The following is an 18,493-nucleotide window of genomic DNA, read 5'->3' as shown; positions in this document are numbered from 1 at the left end:
GCCCTACTAGCTAAGGCTAGGCACAGCCCTTCCCTTAAGACTCGACTATATCTTATACCTCTGATCCGACCTACCCTACACCGCCCACAGCCGAATAGATCAAATAATAACTCAGGGCATAACACGCGTTAATTAGCTAATTATAGTAGGGCTTTTTAGGGCTCTAAGCCTCCGTTAAATACTATATATTAGCCCTAATAGAGGCCGTTAATAGGCTTTAGGGCCCTTTAATAATAGCGACTATAGCGCCTAGAGCCCCTAAAGGATTAATGCCTTAGGGCTCTTAAGGTGCCCCGCCTTAGGGCCCCTTAGCTCCCTAAGGCCCTATCGCACAGGGTACTTAAGGCCCTAAGACCCCTAAAACACTAGCAATAGCGTTTAATAACGCTATAATTAAAGACCTAACTAAACGGGTCTATTCGTTCCCTAAGGGTTCTAAATTACAAGGGCCTTCGAATTTCGATTAATAGAGGCAGGCCCTAGCAATCTAATTTAGGGCACTCGGAATACCTTAATTTATAGAAGACCCTTCTATAGTATAGGGTCTATTAGACCCTAATTAAGCTATTATCCTTATGCTTCTAAGGGATAGCTATACTAAGGGACCTAAAGCCGCTATAACGTAGTAGTCGGACCCTATAGAGGCCTATAAATTACTTACTAAGCAATACTCCTATAGTGCTAAGATTTAGAGGGGGCACCTATACTCTGAATTTTATAGCCTGAATTTCAAGGGCTATTAAGGGTCTTTAAAGGCTTTTAACGCTAACCTTAATAACCTCTTAGCTAGGCTAGCCCTAGCTAACATTATTATTGCGCCTATTAATTAGGCTAATCAGTACCTTAAAGCCCTAAAGGGGGTCTTTCTATAGTAAGTAAAGCGCTAAAGGTTTAATATTAAGGTTAATAAGGCCTAAGGGGGCCCCCTAAGTCCCCTAAACCTTTAGTTCCTTATAGTAGACCTTCTAGAGGAATAGCGTAATACTACCTCTTTAATAACTAAAGCCACTAATTATAGGGCTAATAACGCCTAAAAGGATTAAAAATAAGGCTCTAAGAAGCCTAAAAAGAGCCCGAATCGGTCGGACTCTTAGAGCCCTAATAAGAGCTCTACCTCCCTTAAATAGCCTAAAGAGGAAGAGAATAAGCCTAATAAGGAGCTAAAGGGCTCTAAGGCTTTATTCCTTATAGGGGCTTACGACCTATCTATAGGGAACTTCCCTAAAGATATAGGCTTTTCTAATTAAGATAAAGAGCCCTACGAGCCTATTAGCTTATAAGAGCTAGGCTTTCGGGTCCCCTCTAGGGCTAATAAAGGCCCTAAGTTCCCGAATCGAGCCCCTAAGCAACGAGATACCTTTCTATACGATACCGGCTCTATAAGCTATATCGTTAATAATAGGGCTCGCTTCACGGCCTATAAGGCCTATAATAATACGGACTTTAAGGCCCTAGAAGTTATAACGGCAGGGGGCCTTATAACCCCTTAGGGGGTCGGTATTACTAAATTTAGCGTCCTTATTAATAAAGACCCTATAACTTATAGGGTCCTAGTGCTATAAGATATACTATATATCCCTATACTAGATACTAGTCTAGTTAGTAAAATTAAGCACTATGCCTCGGGGGGAACCCTTATAAAGGAACGCCTATTTACTATCGATAGGGCTTATTATAGCTTATTATACTTCGAACGGCACGGCTTCTTTTTTTAGCTTAAAGGCCTATAAACGCCTAAGCTTTTAGGGCCTTACCTCTACTATAGCTACCCGCTAGAGGTATAGATCCCCTATAAGGACCCTAAATAATATAGGGATTATATCCCTATTTCCCTTATAGACTTAGAGGCCTTAAGCCTTAATCTAGGCGAAACGCTTATATAAGGGCCTAATTTAGAGCCCTTTGTACCTAAGCCCCCTAAAAAGCCTAAATAAGGACTTAATATAGGTCCTCTAGCTCCTAATCTTATATAAGGGCTTATAGAGCCTAGTCCCCTATTATAACCGCCGAAATAGCCTACCGAATATAAGGAGCTATTATAATTAGCGCTCCTTTAGCACGCTAGGCTAGGGCACATAGGCCTAGGGCTTCTAAAAAAGACCGCTAAAGTTATAGAAGCTCTGCCTAACTTTACGGCTATAAAGGCACTAGATTTCTATTACTAGGCCTGTATAAGGGCTAAGGTAACTAGGGCGCCCTCTAAAGACCCTATTCCAGACCTACCTAGAGCGCTAGACCGCTTAAAGGGGGATACCTTTAAAATTAAGCCTATGCCCTATAACCGGAGGCCTATTTATCTACTATTCGTAAACCGAAAAACACGCTATCGCTAGGTCTTTAACCTCCTTAATAAGGAAGGAAAGACCCTATCTACGGCGATTATAGGCTTCTTCTAGTACCTTAAAAATACCTATAATAGGTATCCTTTAGAGCTTTACTTCGACAGAGGCACTAAAATTATAGGGGACTTATAGGCCTAGCTCGCTAGTAAAGGTACTACCTTTAGTATATCGAGCCCCTATATTCACGAATAAAACGGCTTAGCTAAACGGTCTATAAGGGTGCTATTAGACCGGCTATATATTATATTTCAAGGGTTATAGCTACCCCTATACCTATAGAACTTTATTCTACCCGCTGTTTTAGGCCTTATTAACTATACTATAATAAGTAATAAGGAAAAAACGCCTAAATAGCTACTTTTAGAAGACCTAGAGCCTTCTAAAGCCTATAGCCTAAACTTTTAGGCTCTTAAGGCTATCGGAGCTAACTATAAGGTTCTAATACCCCCTAAATAACGCGTTAAGGGCGCTAAATTAGCCCCTAGAACGCTACCCGGTAAGGTGCTAGCCATACTAGGCAAGAATACCTATTAGGTCTATCTTCCTTCTAGAAGCCTAGTTACGAAGACTAGTTTTCTAATTATAAGGGAGAATATAGGGGCTAGTATAGGGGACTTAGTCCCTTATCCCTCTATAATAGACTCTTCTTTAGAGGGGGAAAATAGCCTAGTAAGTCTAAGGGATAAAGAAAAGTCCTTTCTAGAGCCTCTAGGCCCCCTACCTTTAAGGCCCTTATAGCGTTCCTTCTTACCGGAATAACGCCCGGCTATAACGGCTATAGCGCCTATAGCGGCTATAGCGCCTACGCCTATAATACCTACAACGCCTCTAGTATAACCTATAGAGGCTATAGCGCTAAACGAAGCTATTAATTTAATAGATCTATCCTTACGGGCCCTTATTTATAGGGCTAAAGAAGAGGCTTAAGCTATTATAGCGCCTACCTCTTAGTAATAAGCGCTAAAGAGCCCTTATAAGGATAAGTAACTATAGGCTATCTTTACTAAATTCCGGTAGCTTTTACTAGCTAATACCTTTAAATTCGTGCCTTATAGCGATATTCCTAGGGGCCGAAAGGTACTAAAAAATAAGCTAGTCTTAAAGGTTAAGTTAGATTCGTAAAATAAGCCCTATAAATATTAAAGAGTAATACTCTTCTAGGCGCAGGGTAAGTGAATCGCGATAATCCGGGAATCCCTTTAGTAAAGGAAGAAAGCGACCGATTCAGTAATCTTCTCTTTAGGGTAGGCAAGATATAGGTAAAGAACTTAGTAAATAAATAACTTAATTTAGAATTATTTAGTAGTGAACGAAGGCCTATATTTATAGGCGTGAGGGCGCTGTAATGCCCTATAAAAGAGTGGGTTAAACCGAACCTAATAGAAGGTTATAGAAGGTTTAATTTATAATAGCGATTGTGGTAGTGCTAGCCTTCGAATATTATAGAAGGTAATAAAAGTACTAGATTTATAATCGCTATGGACCCCTGTAATAGGTCCTAAATAGATCCCTATAAGGGTTCTGTAAGAGGGCCTCGTAAGGCACTTAATTAGGGGATTAATCCCTTATTTTTAATAATAAATATAAGGCTAGGCTTATAATTAAGGGCTTTATATAGGAAGAAGGCTTGGATTATAAGGAGACCTTCGCCTCGACCTCTATACCCCCTACCTAGCGGCTTATTTTAGCGCTAGTAGCTGCTAAAGACTAGGAAATAAAGTAAGTCGATTTTATAGGCGCCTTTTTAAATAGCCGCCTAAAAGAGGCTATTTATATTAAAGTTCCCGCTAGCTTTAAAGCCTTTATAGAGGCTAACCCTAACCTAGCTAAGAAACTATTAGCGCTTAGCTAGGACCCTAGTGCTCGGTAGGTTATATTACTAAATAAGGCACTATACGGCCTAAAGTAAGGCCCCCGAGAGTAGTAAGAAGCCTTAAAGGCCTTTCTAAAAGACCTAGGCTTTTACCCACTAATCTCGGACCCGGTAATTTATTATAACGCTAAAAAGGCTACCTTCATAGTGACTTACGTTAATAATTGCCTCCTAATCGGTCCTAATCTAGGCTTTATTAATAGCCTAAAGAAAGCCCTATATAAGGGCTATCCCCTAGAAGATAGAGGCCCTGTAGCCTTCTTCTTAGGCGTTTAAATATAAAGGGATAGGCCTAATAAGGCCCTATACCTTTATTAGGAATAGTATATCGATTAGGCCCTTAGCACCTATAGTCTCGAAAATTATAAGGCCCTTAGTATGCCCTTATAGCCTAAGGTGACCCGAAGTATAGCGGCTGAATTAAGGGCCGAGTCCCTAGGTCTAGAAGACCACTGCCTATTCTAGTAGATTATAGGGACTCTAATATACCTAATACTACTAACTAGGCCTAATATAGCCTTTGCCGTTCAGTGGCTAGCCTAAGCTATAGCTAAGCCCTACTTACTATACCTTTTAGCGGCTAAAAAGCTTCTATAGTACCTTAAAGGCACTAAGAAGCTCGCTATTCGCTATAGAGGCCCTAAATCTTTAGGCCTTATATAAGCCTTATAGCCTATAGGCTATTATAATAGCGATTTTGCCGGTGATAAAAGGTCCTCTAAATCGACCTTTAGGTACCTATTTATAGTGGCTTAAGGCCCTGTAAGTTAGAAGGCTAAGAAGGCTACTACTATAGCACTCTTAATACTAGAGGCTAAATCCGATAGCTTTACGGAAGTAATTCGAGAGCTATAGTAGCTATAGGGGCTCTATAAGGAGCTAAAATAGCCCTTTATAACCCTTATTTAGGTCTTCTACGATAACTAAGGCGCTATAAGTAACGCCTATAACCCGACCTTACACGCCCGTATAAAGTATACCCTTCTAAAGTTCTACTATAATAAGGAATAAGTGCTAAAAGGGCTGCTAAAGCTAGCCTATGTTAATACTAATGCTATGCCGGCTAATAGCCTAATAAAGGCCCTAATAGCCCCCTTGTAGTAGTAATTTCTAGCGCTATTAGGCTTAGTTATTCCTGTTAGAGACCCTGCCATAGAACCCTTAGAGGGCTCTTAGGCATAGAGGGGGTGTTAAAATAGGGGACTAATCCCTTAATTAGGTGCCTTACGAGGCCCTCTTATAGAACCCTTATAGGGATCTATTTAGGACCTATTATAGGGGTCTATAGCGATTATAAATATAGTACTTCTATTACCTTCTATAATATTCGAAGGCTAGTATTACTATACTCGCTATTATAAATCAAACTTTCTATAACCTTCTACTAGGTTTGGTTTAACCCACTCTTTTATAGGATAATATAGCGCCCTCACGCCTATAAATATAGGCCTTCGTTTACTACTAGATAGTTCTAAATTAAGTTATTTATTCACTAAGTTCTTTACCTATATCTTGCCTACCCTAAAGAGAAGATTACTAAATCGGTCGCTTTCTTCCTTTACTAAAGGGATTCCTGGATTATCGCGATTTACTTACCCTGCGCCTAGAAGAGTATTACTCTTAAATAACTATAATACTATCGCTATCCTTAGAAATATAAATATTAATCGCCTCCGCTATAAATTTCTTATAAATAAATAATATTTTTATACCTTTTTCTATACTCTTTAGCTTTTATACTACTCCTTATACTCTTAATACTTACTCGCTATAACTATTTAATAAGTTAATTAATATAAAAAGAATATAGAGTTATTAGCTTATTATACTTAAGAGGAAGGTAAGGTAAGTATTATTAATTTAAGCGCCCTCGTTAGTTTTTACTAAGGTTTATTTAAACCTTAGTAAGAAAGCTATAAAAGATTATAATTTATTTTACTTAAGGTTATATAATATCTCCGCCGCGCGTATACTTTAATTAAGGTCCGCGTAATATTAATTAAAATAAGCTAAGAATAAATATAAGTCTTAATTAAATTAAGCCTTAGTTTTATAATATATTTATATAATATATTAAGTATTAATATTTAAATAATTATTAATAAAGTATTAGTATTCTCGCTATAAATTAAAATATTCTTAATTTAGCTTAAGTTTATTTTTTATTTATACCCTCTAGAGGTTATAGTCCTTAGTATTTCTTAAAAACTTCGGGGGGTTTATTAATAATTTTTTTTATAAAGTATTTATTAATTTTACGCTCTATTAATTCTTTTATAAGTACTAAGTTATCGCTTAACGGTAGGTCGGTTAATATATCTAGGGCTAGTATTAATTTAGTAATAATAAGCTTATTAAATATAGCCGGCTTTAGAATAATCTACCTAGCTGCTTATAATAATACTAATATTATATTTAAATTATAAAGAAACTCTAAGATCTCTATAATTTACTTATATATCGGTCGAAGTAAAGTATTTATTTATTTAATTACTTAAGTGGTTATTTTAAAAAATAATTTAAGAAATTATTTATTAAATATTATAGCTCGTGCTATATAAATACGCTATATTAACTAATAAATCGTTAGATATATTATAGGCTAAGCCTTATTAAAATAACTTAGTAGCTTAGATTAAGTCTATCTAACGATAAAGGAGAAAGAAAAAAAAGAAAGTAAAGTTCGTAGGCTCTTTTCTTAATAAGATATTATATAGTCTATATATCCTCGCTAGGTATATAACTCGTCTAGGCTATCTAGGCTAGGTCTCGTACTTAGCCGTTAGTATACTAGTGGAACTATAATACTACAATTCCTTAGTTACCCTTAATTTTAGTTAACTTAGCGTTCTTTATTTAGTTTAAGGTAATTATTTAAATTAAATATTATTTTTTTATACTTTAATTAGCTTATCGAGCGCTTTATAACGCTTTATAGTATTCTTATCGAGCTTTTTCTTAAATTTAATTTACATTAATTATAAATCTCTTTCTAAGGGTTCGGAGTATATAATAAGTAATTAAATTACTCTCTAGCTTTTCTTAAATATTCTTATAAATAATAAGGTCTATTATTACCTTTATTTATTTTTTAATCGCTTTATTTTCCTTAAAAGAATTATAAATTAAACCTTAAATAAAAACTTTAATATAATCTAATTATTATTCTTATACTTCCTTAGAAATATTTCTTTCTTTAGTTATTTATATTAAGCGCTTATTAATTATAAAAAAATTATTATTAATTATATTTAATTAATTAAAATTAATTCGATATTAAATATTAATATCCTTAATATATACTTAGAGGGATAAGTATTAATTATTTTAATATATTAAAATACTTAGCTTAAAAGATTTTAATAATATCGATTTATTTATAATACTTATAATATAAAAAAAAAGATTTAAATAATAGAAAAGAATATATATAAAAATAAATAAAATATATATTTAAAATATAATATAAGTTATAAATAATAATTACCTCTTAGACTTATAATTATAATATATTATAAAGAAAGTTATTTAAGTACCTTATATTATTATAAAAGAAATAACTATTAAGGCTTTATTTACATATTCTTAATTATATAAACTTATCCCCTTAGAGCTTTTTTTTCAATTTTTTATATTTTAAGTTATTTATCTCTAGTTTAATTAATTTCGGGTTCTTACCCTTCCGGTATTACCCTTTACCGCTAACGGTAGAATCCTAATCGAGCCTAGCCCCGCTATAAGGTAGGCTTATTATTATAAATCCGCTTAGCTAGGCGTGTCAAACAGCCTACCCTAGTCTATTGAGTGTCCTTAACTGCAGGCTTAATATCGGCTCATAACTAATAATCTAATTACCTTTGCTGAGTTGCTTTCGCAATGTCTCGGCGGTTCGTACGTTGCAATCAAATTACATGTGCTGGCGCGTCCTCTTTACTCCTTCTTCCCAAGATGGCCTCCTGATTGGCTCGTCAGTGTCGTATCAACCTAATCATCCATGACACCTCCGACACTTCATGTTACCCTTACTTACAAGTTTAATCCGCTACATGGACGAAGCCATTACCGTACAGCGCTAGACGTCTCACAACAGTTCCCCTCGAAGTCCGTGATTCTGCCGAGCGTTGCGTACTAGACGGTGATGACCCAGCTCCTCCTAGACCAGGTTGCCAAGCACATGCTTAACAAGATCCAACGCCGGGTACCAATCGTGATGTTTCGTAGGAGTCAGCTTCTATCGCGTCATGATGCACTGGAATAGCGCAAGAGTCGAGAGAGGGCTGGTGCATGTACCCTGACGAGCGGTGATGTTCTTGTCGAGCATGGTGTAGTATAACCTCAGAGTCAGACAAGGAAGTGATGCTCAGGGGGTCGTACAAGGCACCGTCAAACTCGATTCGTGGCCTCCACGTACAACCCGTACGGCAATTCTGCTCTATCGAGTGCTCAGTCGGATCGATCTGTCTCAAACAGCTTTTCATGGTTCACAGAAAGCAGCGGCAAGCACTCAGCAACGGCACAGTGACGCGACAGTCATCAATCATCAATAAATTAACCGCTAATTATGCTTCATCATGACACGTTCAACGGATCTTCACCAGAGCCTTGCCGTAGTTCTTGCCCTCAAACAGCTCGACAAAGCCCTCGGCAGCCTTGTCGATGCCGTCGGTGACGTGGAGCTTGGCCTGGATGGAGCCGTCGGCGAACCAGGCCTGCATCTTCTCCTGGTGCTCCTTGGCGTAGTCAGGACCGAAGCCAGGCTTGCCGACGAGGAAGCCCTGCATGGTGGCGCCGGTGCGGATGAGGTGCATCAGGCCGCGGACGCCGGTCTGCTTCTCGCGGGGGGTGTTGTAGCTCTCGATCTGGCTGGTCAGTATTTGTCTTGGAAAGAAGCGGATGTGAACTCACCATCCCGCACACGGGAATGCGACCATTCTCGTTGATGTTCTCGAGGGCGGCCTCGAGGTGGCTGCCGCCGACGTTCTCAAAGTAAATGTCGATGCCGTTGGGGGCGAGCCTCTTGAGGGCGTCAAAGGGCGACTCCTTCTTGTAGTTGAAGCCGCCGTCGTAGCCGAGCTGCTTGATGAACTCGAGCTTCTCGTCCGAGCCGACGGAGCCGATGACGGTCAGACCCTCGCGCTTGGCGATCTGGCCAACGACCTGGCCGACGGCACCCGCCGCGGAGCTGACAAAGATGGTCTCGCCCTTTTGGGGCTTGCCGATCTTGTGCAGGCCGGACCAGGCCGTGAGGCCGGGCATGCCCAGGGGCCCGAGGAAGAGGCCGAGGTCGAGGTTGTGGGGGTTCTGCACCTTGCGCACGCTCGCAGCCTTGGGGTCCTCGATGCGCGCGTACTCGGCAATGGGCACAAAGGCGATGACCAGGTCGCCCTCGGCAAACTCGGCGCTGTCGCTCTTGATGACCTTGCCCACAACCGAGTTGGCCATGGGTCCGTCAATCTCAAAGGCCGGGGCGTACGACTTGACGCTCGGGTCGCGCATGCGGCCGCGCATGTAGGGGTCGAAGGAGGCGTACTGGTTCTCGAGCACGAGACCGCCTTTGGGCGCCGTCTCAATGTCTGTCTCGCGCGCCTCGACGGCGAGATGCTCGCCCGGCACCGGCATGCCGGTGGGGAGCTTCTTGTAGATGAGGGTCTTGTTGGGGGCCATTGTGTGTTGTTGTGGTGGTGTTGAGAATGTGCCAGGCAGGAGCAGAGCTGGCCAGTTCAAGCCGTGTCTTATATGAAAGACAGCTCCGAAAGTCCGGAGCTGTGCTGCCAGTCATGGACGCGGTCCGGATCAGTCGACAGCGTGAATTGACTTTCTCAGGGCTTGCGCCATGACATCAAGCCGCTGCCTCGGCTAGGGCGTCCGGGCGCCCAGGGCTCAGGCGTCCCACTTGCCGCCATGCCAGTGGCGGCATGACCTCATTGCGATGCGAGAGACGTTTGATTTGACTTTGACGTGCTCGGATCTGGCCTGGGAAGGGTGGTAGATGTGTCGATTGGCTTTGATGTCGAGGCCCAGCGACATCTAACCACAAAGACCATCCGGGTTCGTTTACTTGGTCGTCCATCGATCATTCACATTGGATGCTGACTGCATTCTCCGTACGCTTTGCTTAGTTAGCCCCGCGCCAATTGACTGGAACCAGGCACTGATGCGTGGTTCGTACGCAATGCTACACAATGGGGGCCTCGGGAGCGTCGCAGACTGTTCTGTTTGTAAGCATCTCTGCAGACTCTTCAGCGAAGCCAGAAGAACCATTATGGAAGCAGCTTGAGCGCCGACAGAATCTGCTCGAGGCGACGTCTTGGCAGAGACCACGGCGCAACCATGGAGCCGAGGACCCTCACCACCCTCCGAAAGTCCGGCAGCTGCAGCCGGCGCTATCCTCAATCTGTTTAGCAGCCCCGAACGGTCAGTGCCGAGTCCGTAAGCCTCGGCCCTCTGTGATCTCGTTCACGGAGTAATTACACACAGACACTGGCTCTGTCGACGACTGGACGCCGCACGGTTCCGGGTAGGCGAAGAGGATGAGGTGTACATGATCCCCCTTCATGTCCATCATCCTGGCCGACGAAACGGATGCGCCTCCGTGTTCAGGACCCATTCGTCCAAGCTCAAGGTATCCGGCGTCGAGAAGATAAGATAGAAATACTTGAGCGTCTCGGCCACCCAGAAACTCTGCACGCGGTCAGTCTTACTCCGCACCATCGCACTAGCACTTACATCCATCGTGTCCAATTTCTCCGTCACGCCATCATCCATGACATTCGCGATCCCCGAGTATGCCAGCTTGGTCTCCGTGGACCCGACCATGCCCAGGAACATCTCCCACGCGAGATCGCGCAGGTCCTCGTGGCCCGTCATGCGGTACAGCAGAAAGATGCTCTCGATAGCCTCTGGTCGCAGCAGATACCGAGGATCCTTGATCTGCCGCCAGCCCTTGGGCGTTTCCCGGTTCGTGCGATGCCTCCATCTCTCCTCATCCCATTCGCAGACCTCCAGAGACGGACACCCGTAGAAACCAAACATCTCGGGCATCACACCGGTGGGGAACTGCGAATAAGCCCATCCACAACTCCGCGCGAGACGCTCGCCGAGCTCAACATCTCCCTGATCCTCAAATAGCTTGCCTCCCAGGCCAAACATGCCCCCGGCAAAACATGCCAGATGCTGGCTCTGGTACTCGCGCGTGACCCCAGGGCTGAACTCGTGCGCTTGAGCATTGCCAAGCAACAAGATGTCATCCTTGTCTGGCAGCATGGGCCGGAACAGTAGGGTTTGCTGGATCTGTTTGCTGGCCTGCGTATACATCATCTCGAACCTCTCGTCCACTCCACCGAGAAGCGCGTGTATCTTGGGCAGGTACTCGTACAGCGAGTCGGCACCAGTCCCGATGCTGTAAAAATGGCTGGTGCTCGCGCGTTCGTTCCGAAAGTCCATCTCGACTGGCCACAGACCAGGTAGAGACGTGTCGCGCTGCGTCCTCGCGAGGAACTGTGTCACGCGATCCGCGGCGGAGAAGTACTTTGCGTCGCCTGTCAGTTGCGACAGCCTCGTGAACTCGAGACACATGGACGCTGGCGCCGCAGGGGCGTCGTTTTCACCAGCACGTTGCGTACCCGTCAGCGCCTCCTCAAAGGTGAACCAAAACCCGGGCAAACCGTTGGGGGTGTCGAACGCCATGTAGAGCATGTCGCCAAGTTCTACGGCTTTCCCTAACAAGTCTGCGCGCCCGCTGAGATCGTGCGCCGACAGCAGTCCGCCCAGATGCCGGATGTTCGTCTCAAAGAGATTGATGGCATCTGCGGTCGTGTTCCGAAAATCAATGGCCACGATGAAATCTGCAGCGTTGTGGAATTCGTCCTTCATGCCCATAATCCAGAGCGTGTCGAGCGCGTCCACCATGGTCGCGGCCCACCCTCCATACGTTTCTTTACCACCACCAGACACGGGGTTGAGCTCGTCCTGGCCCCAGGCCTCGTCCTTGTACGCATTCCAACTCCGCTCAAAGACTCTTTGTACTTGGTCGCGACGTGGATCCGTCGTGGAAGGATGCTGGAACGATGCGATAGACGCTTGGACAGGGGGTATTGGTCGTCGAGGGTGACCAGTAGGGAGGGGCTTGATGGTTTCTCGGGGATAGTACTGTCGCGCTCGACTCCAATCGACTGTGTCAATGGGTGGGCGGCGGCGCACGTTGCCAGGGAAGTGGTACCAGAGGAGCAGCATGGCGAGGGCTGCGCCTGTGATGACGGTCCACCGGGGTCGTTGTCGTCTGGTAGGCGCCATGGTTCGGAGTACAATTTGGCGATGGGACATGACAGTCGCGAGGTCATTCAGGAAGACGTCGAGCTATGCGCTCGAACAACGCGCGCGGGTTGTGGGAGTGGGACATGGGGCGCGCCATCCCTGGCATGGTGGTGGTGATCCCTACCGTGCCTGTCTTACCGGCAAGGGAGGGGGGCGGACGGGACATTGTCTGGGTGTCGGCGCCCGCGATTGCACTTTGTTGGCGCATGACTGCATGTTGAGGTCGAGTTGAAGTCGTTCGAGGGTTTGGCGCCGGGACCCTGAGGCAGTGAGGCTCGTGGGGATGCTTGGCATTGCATCTCTTGGCCTTGATCTTGGCTTGTCTCACCGCGGGGCCATGCACACTTCACGCGTATTTGCGGGAAGGGGGGTATGCAGTTATCGCAGCTACTCCGCTTAGATACTTACCCTTCGATAACTGCATTACCAGGTGCGGCCACCTTCGATGATTCGATCCCTGGCCTCAGTGCTCATGAAACCTTGTGATAGCCCAGCCTTGACAGAGGTGAACATTTCGGAAGATTCATCATGGCTGCCAAAGGCCCACAGCGCCCAATCAATGACCCACTGCACCTCGGATGATAACTGTGCATCAAGAGACACCAAACGGCTGCTCCATACGGCCTGGATTGCTAGTATGACCAGGCTTGTAAAACCATCAGAATGTTATTCCATCACTACAGTCTTCTACCGCTGCCATATAATGTCTTTTTGGGCGTTTCACCCTGAGACAGGCCTGTTCACAGATTCAGGTGCATGCGGCAAGGCTGCATATGCTCTACGTCGACCAACAACCATTCAAGTTAACCCCGTCGCCCGTCTTCACGTTTCTGTCCCGTCCACCGTCCGCTGCGAAGAAACATTGAAACGTCGACCCGACAAGGCTGAGCCCCCGCCCTTGTGAAAGCGTCGCCATAATTCAGACAGAGGCATCGTCAACCACAATGCCGCCCAAGAAGAGGTTTCTTCGGATGGAGAAAGACGACCTCATCTGGGAAAAGCTTGAAGAGGACGTTGATGAGTGGAACAGGTCGATTCGTACGAACGAATTGTATCACGCGGTGGCCAATATGATCCTGAAATATACATCCAAGGATGGCCAGCCGATGCAGCTTCATACACCGGTCTGGGGTGCCTACAATAAAGTCTACCGTCTCGAATACAAAGACGGCTCCTCGGTCGTCATGAGAGTCCCCATGCAGGGTACGCCATGAGCGGTATACAGCAATACGTGGTACCACTAACAGGGACAGGAGCAGTTCAATTCCCCGAGGAGAAAATTCGATACGAGGTGGCCACGATACGGCATATTGCTACGCATACCACGATCCCTGTTCTGCATATCTACCATCATAGAACGGCGGCGGAGAACCCCACGGGTCTAGGGCCGTTTATCATCATGGACTATATCGATCACCACCAAAACATGTCGCGCGCACTTGCTGACCCTGGACGCGACATTGGTGAGCGGCCCGTCCTCGACCCTAACATCACCGAGGGGAAGCTAGAGCTTCTCTACGGCCAGATAGCCAACATCCTGCTGCAGCTGTCCACACTGAAATTCCCTCGACTCGGTTCCCTTATGGAAGAAGAGGGCGTAGGGTCTGTTTCTGTCGGAGGACGTCCCTTGATCTCGAACATGAACGACATTGTCCAACATATAAATGCACCAGAGGAGATTCTGCCATCACCATCCCAGAGCTACAGCTCCGCTCACGAGTGGTATAGCTCACTTGCGGACATGCACATGGCCCAGCTGGCGCTCCAGCACAACGATGCCGTAGAAGACGAGGAGGACGCTCGCGACAAATACGTCGCTCGCCAGCTGTTCCGCAACCTCGCCCGTGAGGGACGCCTTGCATCAGAGCCGACGAAGACGGAAGGGGACTTTCGGCTATTCTCCGAGGACCTCAGACCAGCCAACGTGCTCCTAGACGAGAACATACGGGTCGTTGGTGTGATAGACTGGGAGTTTGCGTACGCCGCGCCGGCACAATATAGCTTTGACCCGCCGTGGTGGTTGCTCATTAAGGAACCAGAGTGGACGGATAGCGGATACCACGAGTGGATGAAAGCCTATAAACCTCGACTGCAGACCTTCCTGCGGGTGCTGGAGGCAGAGGAGGCAAAGATAGCAGCGACTGACCTCGCCGACACAGTCAAGAATATCTCGCTAGACGGTACGAGGGAGACGGAACGGCCGCTGTCTCAACGTATACGGGAGAGCTAGGGGAAGCAGACGTGGCTGCTCAACTACGCGGCTAGGAAGAGCTGGGCCTTTGATTATGTCTGGTGGAAATTTCTAGATGAGCAATACTTTGGGCCAAACGAGGACCAGGACTACAAAATCCGCCTTGCGCTTCTTTCGGAGCCGCAGAGGAAGGCGATGGAGTCGTTTGTAGCGCGCAAGATGGAGGGGAGCAAGGACAGAAAGATCGTTATGTGGGAGAAGCAGGATGCGGCAGACCGTCTGGCAGAGGTTCTTATCTGAGTCTAAATGTGCTGTCAAGGATAGCCATTCTGGCCCCAGGCCACCGGTACGCTTAGAAAATGAGGCACGTGGTGATCATGCCCCCTAATTGTGTATCATGCGTTGACCGAGCAACTCGAGATCCACCAAAAACTAACGATTCAGTCCCGTTCCGTTTCTTTTCCCAAGTTCATGCGCTCAACTCCACGCGGAGTCGTGGACTTATAACATGTCCCACATATAGGCCTCATCCTGGCACACATCCCGCCCGCCTCACGATTTTACATGCCCTCGCCAGCTTCTGACGCAAGATCTCTGTGCGTCATGCCCAAGGCTGAGAACAGGGAAATCTGGACGACACGTTGTCGTGCATTGATCTATTGTCCCAAAAGATGCAGGCCAGACCATGTCTCGCGAGTGCTGCTCACGGTGGCGTTGGCACGAGAACGGCCTCGTGATGGTCAGGTCTTACCCTTCCTTCTCGACGGGGCGGAGCGTTGGTCGTTTCATACTTCCACCCGCCATTGCGCGCCGGGTCATTCGATTGGGATGTCACTTGTCGTGGAAGCGGGATGTCGTGGTGGTGAAGCGTGGGAGAGGCAGCTGTCTACATATAGCTGGGAGCCCTCTCGCAGTGATGCTTGCTGCCCTATCTAGCACCGATCATAAAGGGTAGAGAGCGATCGACTCAGCCTAGCCTGCAGTCGCTGTCCATATTCTGCAAACACCATATTGCGTGACGATCAACCTCTTCTTCAGATCAACCATGGCCTTTCAACCACCTTTCAGCTCCTCGCCCATAGACGAGGTCCCTCCTAGGGCTGAGGACATGCACCCATCAGACCACCACAGGTCGTCCGACTCGGACACGCCCGTGGCGCCTATCCCTCTGCGCCCATCTACCTCCTCGCGCCCAGCGTCCCGCATGGTGACAGCAACGCCCAGCAAGACCCCCATAGTCAACAACCGCCCCTCGGTCGAGATCGACCCCCAAGCGCCAGCAGGCGGAGGCTCAGCCTCCCGATCTCAAAAGCCAGCCCGCTGCAGGGGCGACGGCGACTACGAGCATCCTGGCTACTGGTACGATGGCCCGCCTACCGCTCGCGACTACGATCGCTACTGGCGGGGGGAGTACTTCCCCTACCCTGATCGATACACCTCCAATCCCCGACGATCGTATCGACCTCCCCCGCCCTCGTGGCACAGGTACCAGAACTCCAAACGCATGGCGTACGCGGGGGACTCGGACGACGACATGCCCCCATACGACGAGCGCAGAGTGTCGCGCGACATGGTTGACGCTCGTCGTCGCGCACCAGGTGACGAGGAAGCGGCGCTGCCCAATCCCGCGTCCCGTCCGCTCCTGGAAAACATGCAGCCCGGCCACAGAGGCTCCTGGATGGCGAGCAACATGATGATGAGTGGCCGGCCAGACCTCGCCTGGGAGAACATGACGCGTCGCGAAAAGGCACAGGTGATGCGCCTCCCACTGACCGAGTGGATGAACAGCTCCGTCAAGAACCACTTTGTCGCCTCCCTGGGCGAAGTCGTCGGGACCACCATGTTTCTCTTCTTCGCCTTTGCTGGCACGCAAGTGGCCAACATTGGCTCCAACTCGGACGGCGAGAACACGACGACGGGCGAGGCCACGGGGTTCAACGTCGCCACGCTGCTGTACATCTCCCTCAGCTTCGGCTTCTCGCTCATGGTCAACGTGTGGATCTTCTTCCGCATCTCGGGGGGCCTGTTCAACCCAGCCGTCACGCTCGGCATGATCCTCGTCCGCGCCATCAGCATCGCGCGGGGCGTCTGCCTGCTCGTGTCACAGATGGCGGGTGCGATACTCGCCTCTCGGCCATCGTGCGCCACCTCTTCCCCGAGTCGTTCAACGTGCGCACCACGCTGGGCGGCGGCGCGTCACTTGTGCAGGGCGTTTTTATAGAGGCCATCCTGACGGCCGAGCTGGTGTTTACCATTTTCATGCTGGCCAAGGAGAAGCACAAGGCGACGTTTATCGCGCCTGTGGGGATTGGGCTGGCGCTGTTCATCTCGGAGCTGGTCGGTGTGCAGTTCACGGGCGGGTCCTTGAATCCGGCGAGGAGTTTCGGGCCGTGTGTCGTGACCGGGCAATTCGACCCTGAGCACTGGATATACTGTGCGTCGTCTTCTTGTGCGTTGTGGGATCGTCTCGCTAACTGTTTGGAAATAGGGGTCGGGCCGTTTGTGGGTTCCATTCTGGCCGTGCTCTTTTACAGATTTATCAAGACACTCGAGTATGAGGTGAGTCAATGTGTCTTTGTCATGCGAGCGAGACAGACTGACGCGAAAAAGATGGCGAATCCGGGCGCGGATGGTGATGATGCGAATGACCCGACGAAGAACCCAGAAAAGATGGCAGAGATTCAGGAGCCCAGAGCTCCTTCGTTCCGCAGCTGATGGGGTGGAATCTGCGACTCGCAGTGGGATTGGGTACTCAAGAATACAGATGCAATGCGACGAGACCATGACAGAGAGGTAGGACTGTATGTATAAAGACCAAAACAGTGTGAATGACAGAACAAGGCAAACAAGCCTGTCAAGTTTGCATCGCTTCGACACTATGCGTGACATGAGTGCCATCCAGGCGTACCATTCAAGCTACCGGCTATCAGAGGACGCCAGTCTCCTTGGCCAGAGCGAGCATCTGCTGGGCAACGTCGTCGACGTCCTTGGGCATAATGGGCAAGCGGTGGCCGCCATCCCACTCGATGCTCCGCGCCGTACCATCCTTGCAGTAGTCGTCCGCCATCTTGCGGTGCATGTCCATGGCCGGGTCCTGGAGTCCGTGGACGTGCAGGGTCGGTATGCTCAGCGCGTGCTCGCCCTGGTTGTTGGGCGCCCAGTCGGAGAACTCGGTGCTCATCTGCCCAATGTCCGCTGTGTGCGGCACATGTGGCATTTTGCCCTCGGGATCCAGCACTACAATAGGTGCCCTGCCGGCCATGATGACGCCAAACTTGAACGGACCCTCGCCGCCCGGCACCTTCTCCTGGGCCCAGAGTACGCTCGCCGCGATCTTGGCGCCCTGTGAGAAGCCCAGAATGGCAACCCACTCACCTCGTCCCTCGTCCTCGCGCATCGCCTTCTTGAGCTCGTTCAGCACCTTGTTGGCTGCGTCCTCGTCCTGCTGCTGGTCGCCATCCCACCGGAGCCAGCGATAGAACGGGCCATGGTCTCCAAAGTACGGCACAATAGCGGGATGGGGCTTGCTGAGAAAGGGCGCGTTCACAAAGACAAAGCGGAACGTGTTCTCGAGGCGCTTGATGATGCCGCGACACTGCAGCATGAAGATGTCTGCGCTCGTGCCACCGCCATGAAGGCACAGTATACGTGGCAGGGCGAGTGAGGCGTCGGACTTTGTGATCTGCGTCATGGTTCCAGGCAGAAATGCGCAACGCAGTTGAGGACTCGGCGAAAAGAGTGTGAGAGGCCGATGGGGTGGGTGATCGGCGTGCC

General features: G+C 47.9%; 5 protein-coding genes across 5 annotated transcripts; 2 read left to right on the top strand and 3 right to left on the bottom strand.

Moving 5' to 3' along the window:
- Nucleotides 1-8,795: 8,795 nt before the first annotated feature.
- Nucleotides 8,796-9,879, bottom strand: F5Z01DRAFT_625563 (uncharacterized protein; the record flags this gene model as incomplete). The annotated part of the gene is made up of 2 exons (XM_046261432.1): nucleotides 8,796-9,074; nucleotides 9,121-9,879. The coding sequence occupies 2 exons, from the start codon at nucleotides 9,877-9,879 to the stop codon at nucleotides 8,796-8,798; spliced, it is 1,038 nt and encodes a 345-aa protein (XP_046116342.1).
- An 897-nt stretch (nucleotides 9,880-10,776) lies between these two features.
- On the bottom strand, nucleotides 10,777-12,507 carry F5Z01DRAFT_625689 (family 47 glycoside hydrolase; the record flags this gene model as incomplete). Its single annotated transcript, XM_046261442.1, has 2 exons — nucleotides 10,777-10,896; nucleotides 10,942-12,507. The coding sequence occupies 2 exons, from the start codon at nucleotides 12,505-12,507 to the stop codon at nucleotides 10,777-10,779; spliced, it is 1,686 nt and encodes a 561-aa protein (XP_046116341.1).
- Nucleotides 12,508-13,472: 965 nt separating this feature from the next.
- On the top strand, nucleotides 13,473-15,019 carry F5Z01DRAFT_682590 (phosphotransferase family protein; the record flags this gene model as incomplete). The annotated part of the gene is made up of 4 exons (XM_046265777.1): nucleotides 13,473-13,731; nucleotides 13,782-14,372; nucleotides 14,394-14,686; nucleotides 14,759-15,019. 4 exons carry the CDS (start codon nucleotides 13,473-13,475, stop codon nucleotides 15,017-15,019), a joined length of 1,404 nt encoding a protein of 467 aa, XP_046116340.1.
- Nucleotides 15,020-15,764: 745 nt separating this feature from the next.
- On the top strand, nucleotides 15,765-17,656 carry F5Z01DRAFT_690643 (aquaporin-like protein; the record flags this gene model as incomplete). Its single annotated transcript, XM_046266123.1, has 4 exons — nucleotides 15,765-16,805; nucleotides 16,880-17,153; nucleotides 17,208-17,278; nucleotides 17,330-17,656. 4 exons carry the CDS (start codon nucleotides 15,765-15,767, stop codon nucleotides 17,432-17,434), a joined length of 1,491 nt encoding a protein of 496 aa, XP_046116339.1. The 3' UTR covers nucleotides 17,435-17,656.
- Nucleotides 17,646-18,410, bottom strand: F5Z01DRAFT_675901 (serine hydrolase FSH; the record flags this gene model as incomplete). Its single annotated transcript, XM_046265194.1, has 1 exon — nucleotides 17,646-18,410. One exon carries the CDS (start codon nucleotides 18,408-18,410, stop codon nucleotides 17,646-17,648), a length of 765 nt encoding a protein of 254 aa, XP_046116338.1.
- Nucleotides 18,411-18,493: the final 83 nt, after the last annotated feature.

This window comes from Emericellopsis atlantica (assembly GCF_019669845.1).
Source record: "Emericellopsis atlantica unplaced genomic scaffold F5Z01scaffold_21, whole genome shotgun sequence".
In the NCBI taxonomy this organism is placed as follows: domain Eukaryota; kingdom Fungi; phylum Ascomycota; class Sordariomycetes; order Hypocreales; family Bionectriaceae; genus Emericellopsis; species Emericellopsis atlantica.
The sequence above is the reverse complement of the archived record's forward strand: the minus strand, read 5'-3'. Positions and strand labels throughout refer to the sequence as shown.